Below are 5,693 nucleotides of genomic sequence, written 5' to 3'. Positions count from 1 at the left end.
GAAGAGAGGGCAGGGCTGCAGGAGTGGCAGCCACAGCCTGACTTACCATAGCCATGCCAAGCACAAGGGCACGCTGGGTAGAGAATGGATTGAGAGCAGCTCTGAGGGGAAGGACTTGGGGGTGCTGGGGGATGAAAAGCTGGACATGAGCCAGCAGTGTGTGCTGACAGCCCAGAAAGCCAACCATATCCTGGGCTGTATCCAGAGCACCGTGGCCAGCAGATCAATGGAAGGGATTCTGCCCCTCTACTCTGCTCTGGTGAGACCCCACCTGGAGCGCTGCATCCAGCTGTGGAGCCCCCAACATCAGAAGGACATAGACCGGTTGGAGCGAGTCCAGAGGAGGCCACAAAGATGCTCCGAGGGCTGGAGCCCCTCTGCTATGGGGACAGGCTGAGAGAGTTGGGCTTGTTCAGCCTGGAGAAGAGAAGGCTCCAGGGAGACCTTATAGCACCTTCCAGTGCCTGAAGGGGCTACAAGGAAGCTGGGGGGGGCTTTTTACAAGGGCCTGTAGTGACAGGACCAGGGGTAACGGGTTTAAATTGAAAGTGGGGAGGTTTAGATTAGGTATCAGGAAGAAGTTCTTCCCGGAGAGAGTCATGAGGCACTGGAACAGGTTGCCCAGAGAAGCTGTGGATGCCCCATCCCTGGAAGAGTTCAAGGCCAGGCTGGGTGCGGGGTTGAGACCTGGTCTAGTGGAAGGTGTCCCTGCCCATGGCAGGGGGGGTGGAACTAGATGGTCTTTGAGGTCCCTTCCAGCCCAAACCATTCTGTGATTCTATTTAAAGCCTCCTTGAATGCATCCATTACCAAAGGGAAAAGAAATAAATTCCAAATTAATACCGGGGAAGTTGAAAGACCACCTAAGACACAATGCTGCACATTTCAGAGCTTAATGCAGTTAAAGGTTGATGGAAGATGGCTTTCTTTAGCACTGCATGTGCTTACTGTAAATGGCTGGTTTCACCATTTCCTCTGTACTGCCACTTGTCCTTTCTCATCTGAACTTAAACAGGAAAATACTTATCAAGTCTCAGGAATTACCAGGGGATCAGGGGGAAACGTAACAGTCTAGAAAGACTAAGCTTGCTTTTGTCATAAAGTATGTGTCAGGCTGTGGGCTAAACACCGGTAGAGCACACACAGCTGTCTAACAACGGAAAAACTCTGTGCAGTGTGGCCTTCCCATCACACCGCTCATTGCCATTACCTGTTCTGGATGCCAAGAGGGCTTCCATCCAGCAATAACACCGTGCAACAGTAGCTCCTGCAAGGAAGGCATTGGGGGTTGCAGGATTTTTAAATTCAGAAGGGTCTTGATAAAGTCAGTTAATCATAGAGCCCCCTGAACAAACACGGACAGCTCAAGTATTATCAGAGCCAGGTGTTAATATTGACAGCTCCGATAACGCTGACAAGAGAGGTTTGAGCTCGGGCAGTTTTGCGAGAGATTCCTGCTCAGCCAGAAACAGCACAGCAGCATTGCTCCATCTCGTTTAACCCTTCCACAGCAGGCTCTCCACTCCAGACAGGCAGGCTGTGTTGTCACCAAAAGTCACTGCCAGCAAGCCCTGATTTCGTTTGCAGCCATATCCCACCTCAAATGAGCTCATAAGAAGGAGCTTCAAATTTTTGTGCAGAAATGCATTGGGACTTCTTGGAGAAAAAGGAGAGATTGTTGGTTTCAATCCAACCCAACAGCTCAGTGACCTCCCGGTAACTTCAGCCAGCTTTCTGGCAGTTGCAAACTGAATGAGCCTTCTGCAGGGGAAGACCAGCACCAGAGAAGGCCAGAGCAGGACTCTCCTCTGGCTACAGCAAACTCCTTCATCAGCTCACAGTGCATTGGGTCACGTCACACTTGACCTACGGGGAGGAATGGAAGCATAGCACTGTTCTTCATGTAATCAGCTAAGCATGATTCCTTTCATTGTTTTTAAACCAGACAAGCTGAAGCTGCTTTCAAGTTGGCTCTGACATAGTTAAGCCATGAGCCTTACACGCTAAAACTTAACTCCAAGTTTTTCCCCGAGCTTACCCAAAAGGTTTGAAAAATACAACTGGGTCCTCAAGAGATCCTTCAGAAACATGAACATATGGCCAGTCAAGAGAAAGTTAGCTACACCAGCCTCCACACCTCACCCGAAAGGAAAACACCACCAACAAATACCACCACAAAACAACAAACAAAACCAAAACAAACCACAAAACCAAAACAACTCTTCATTGTTCCCAAGAACACACAAATCCTAGAGGATGTTTCCCTGAGCTAACTGCCAGAGTGTTCCTTAAACCAGCCATGGCAGAGGAGTCCATCTCACCCCTATGGTAAGTATGCAAGGGTAAGACAGTGACTGTTCTGAGCGTTGTCTTATCCTGGGAAAGTAGAACAACCACCTTCATGCCAGTAACTGGTATCAAAGTACATCAGGATGTCCTATTTAGACCAGTTGCATGTGCTGCAAAAAAATATTGAAGGAGAAAAATTACTAGTTCTCTCATCCCTCCATTTTCACACCACTTGCTCCTTCCTCCTCTTTTCTTTTTTTAATAAGCATTTCCATTATTCTAAAAAAAAAAAAAAAAGGCAAAAGCAATCATATTTTGACCAAGTGACCTGTCAAACAGCCTGAAAGAAGCAAATGTGTATGACAGGCTGCTTCTCACTGAATATTACATTGATAAGGTACGCCTGCATTTTAAATGTTGCAATACAAAATATTTGAGAGAAGAATCTAGGCCAGGACATTTAATTAAAAAAGTTAGCAAAAACTCAAGGTGCTTATTATACAGTAATTAGAAGATTTCGCAGAAGTTTAGCAGTGAGAATTTCACATATAAATTTTACAATTTCATATTAGATGACAAGCATCCAAAAAACCTGTATCAAATTGCTTTGAAGATCTCAAACTAGTTCCTTAGCAGAGAAACCTGTTCAATCAAGAGTTTAAAACACCCAACCAACCCCACAAAACTGGCTAAGAGCCACCGCTCTCACTGAGCTGAACCAGAGCTGGACTTCAATGCAGTGTTTTTAGATGAAATGAGAGCGTTCAGATATTACCCCACCAGAAGAGAATGTTATGTTTCTGGCAGCACACTGCAACAACTCAGTGCTTTTTTTGTATATCAGACTAAAATCACCACAAATTGGAACAGCTGAAAAAATTGATACCAATCTCAGACCACGAGTCAGAAATGCAAGAGAAACTGCATCAACTGCTGCAGCATAAATCTGTAACTTCTTATTTTCTTAACTGCAGATTTTTTTCCTCTCACAAGTTTTCACAGCAAATAAAAGTCTGTAGTGTAATATCAAACCATGTGGGTCATTATGTATGTCAAACAGACTGGAACAAATAACATTGAATCACATGAGACTAATCGCACTCTAAATTCCACATGCATTTTTTTAAATGAAATGTTGATAATTTTAAGACATCACCAATAATGCAGGATTCAATAAATACAACCATTACACAACTCACACTTTACTCTGAATAGCTCAAAAACGTATCTATCCCTTACATACTCTTCTATCCAATGTCAGATAACAAAGCAAGGCCATCCAGATTATGTGTTGAAACCAGTCTTTCCTACAAGGGCAGAACTTGAAGTACACACTTGGCAAGGTACTCGAGTCTGAAGGACACACTGACTAAACACATCTAAAAACTTCTCTTCTGAAAAGGATGTGAAGTTGCAAAAAGGCCATAAAGCTCAATGTCAGGGGTTTTATTTTTTGTCCCCAACTGATGCCAGGAGCAGGTTTACTGCTACCTCTGCAGGAAAACTTAAGTCATTGGAACTGGAAATGTAGATGCTGTGTATTGGTATATGAATATTTTCAGAAGCACTTATTGAGAAGAGGTCATTAAATTAAAGCCAAAATTGATTAGTTGAGAGTTTTTACCTCAGACTGCAAGTGCTGGATCACAACAGTCAATGCTTCAAACTTCTGGTTACTGCTTGTTAGAATTTTCTTCAGCTGCAGGATGATTCCACTTTGGGTCTCACATTTTGTTTTGTACTGTGTCAACTCAGCTGTTTTTGTGCCGGGCAAACGCACATCCGTGGAAGCTTGAGCCTGTATGCAGGAGCTCCTGGTACTCCGCTGCTTGCCCTTGTCAACTGAAAAAAAAAACCAACAACAACTGATTAATACACATTTTATGTTGAAGTCTCACCAGAACTTGAGAGGTGCAAAAGAAAGTAGTTACAAAGCCTTATAAACACTTCCTGAAATCCTGACTAGGAGAAAGGGTTATTTCAGTAGCACTGCACGGGCACTGTCATCTGCCAGGTTAATTTCTGGCACCATAACCTTTCCGCTTCATCCTTGCCTTCACGTGTTCTGTGGATTACTTTTCAGCATGCTCTTCACACTGCGCTTTGAACAAATGTCTTCACAGAACTCCAGATCTCGGTCATCCTACCTATGCAGTAACTTAATTTTAACATGAGTTGACCACTTTTGTTTGCAACATGGATTGCATGTTTCCTGCACTCTGAAGTATTGCTGAATTCAAAACCATTTTATCTACATTACTTGGTCTTTTTCTTCCTTTCAAAATTTTCATTGCTAAAACTGCCCTCTCTGCAGCTCAGATTTGAGTCTTATTAACTAGAGGTCTTGCAGCATTTCTTAGCATCAGCAATTTGAGTCACAAGGACGAGACTTTTTAAAAATGCTCTAAAAGACATTTTATTTCAAGTTTGCCCCGCCACTCTTCACGGTCCAAGAATTGCATCGTCAATTTAATATTCCTAGTTATGTCGCAACCTCAATCCCTCCACGGTACACAATCATCTCGTGTCAGAGGAAACCACGTTACATAAGCCAGCGCTTGATTCGTAAACACCGCGGCACGTACAGGTTTCTCTGCTGCCTTGAGACTGGAAAGGCAGCACAGTACTGCTGGGCGGATAGGGCCAGCCTGCCCCGCTTGATCACACTGGGAACGAGCAAACACTTCTGCAATAAAGGGCTGATGCAATACATAAATACCCCTCGGCAATTTAATGAGGACACCTAAGCAGATTACTTTGCACAGTTTCAACTTAACGAGATTTCTTCAAGATAAAGTGAAAAAACCTGAGAGGTGAGATCTGGAGAAAAGAAAAATAGGAACATGTGGAAAATACAGGGGACAGACTAACCAAACAGTAGTAGTTGCTCATCAATCCTTTCTGAACCCCGAGCACCTGGTTTGAAGGTTGTCGAGTGACTCTGGAATAGCCTTAGCAGTGTAAGGTTCAATCACATAACTGGAGACAGTATTAACAACAAAAGCTTTGAATCTCTGTTAGTCTGACAGACACATCACCTATGACATTAATAGTCATTTAATTAATCAGTCTTGCACAGCCCTCGCTGGTTTCCAAAGCATTTGAAAAGAAGTTTCCTGCTCAAAATACTGATGTCCTCTGTGCCAAGTATAAAGTGCCTCCTGAGTCTATTAATTTTCCAAATAACGCCTCTCCCTGCAGGATTTTCTGTCATCCCTCATAGCTATAGAGAGTTGTCAGCATACTGCTTTATCGTGTTCAGATGCTCTTGTGTTCTCGGAGATTTCACTGAGATGCTGACTTTTACAGTGTGTATTTGCAGTGAGAAACATACCATCTTGCAGTTTAATTGTAGAGCTGTTAAAAGGTGTATCAACATAATACCCCAGTACAAATCTGTAGGG

General features: G+C 43.6%; 1 protein-coding gene across 1 annotated transcript in view; it reads right to left on the bottom strand.

The window, feature by feature from the left end:
* Positions 1-3,895: 3,895 nt before the first annotated feature.
* Positions 3,896-5,693, bottom strand: part of LOC104509137 (microtubule-associated tumor suppressor 1 homolog) — a 59,017-nt gene continuing 57,219 nt past the window's right edge. The window contains exon 7 of the mRNA XM_010150976.1: positions 3,896-4,131. Coding sequence (XP_010149278.1) covers positions 3,896-4,131 — 236 coding nt within the window. The remainder of the gene's footprint in view (positions 4,132-5,693) is intronic.

Source organism: Eurypyga helias, unplaced genomic scaffold, assembly GCF_000690775.1.
Source record: "Eurypyga helias isolate BGI_N326 unplaced genomic scaffold, ASM69077v1 scaffold6124, whole genome shotgun sequence".
Classification (NCBI taxonomy): Eukaryota; Metazoa; Chordata; class Aves; order Eurypygiformes; family Eurypygidae; genus Eurypyga; species Eurypyga helias.
The sequence above is the reverse complement of the archived record's forward strand: the minus strand, read 5'-3'. Positions and strand labels throughout refer to the sequence as shown.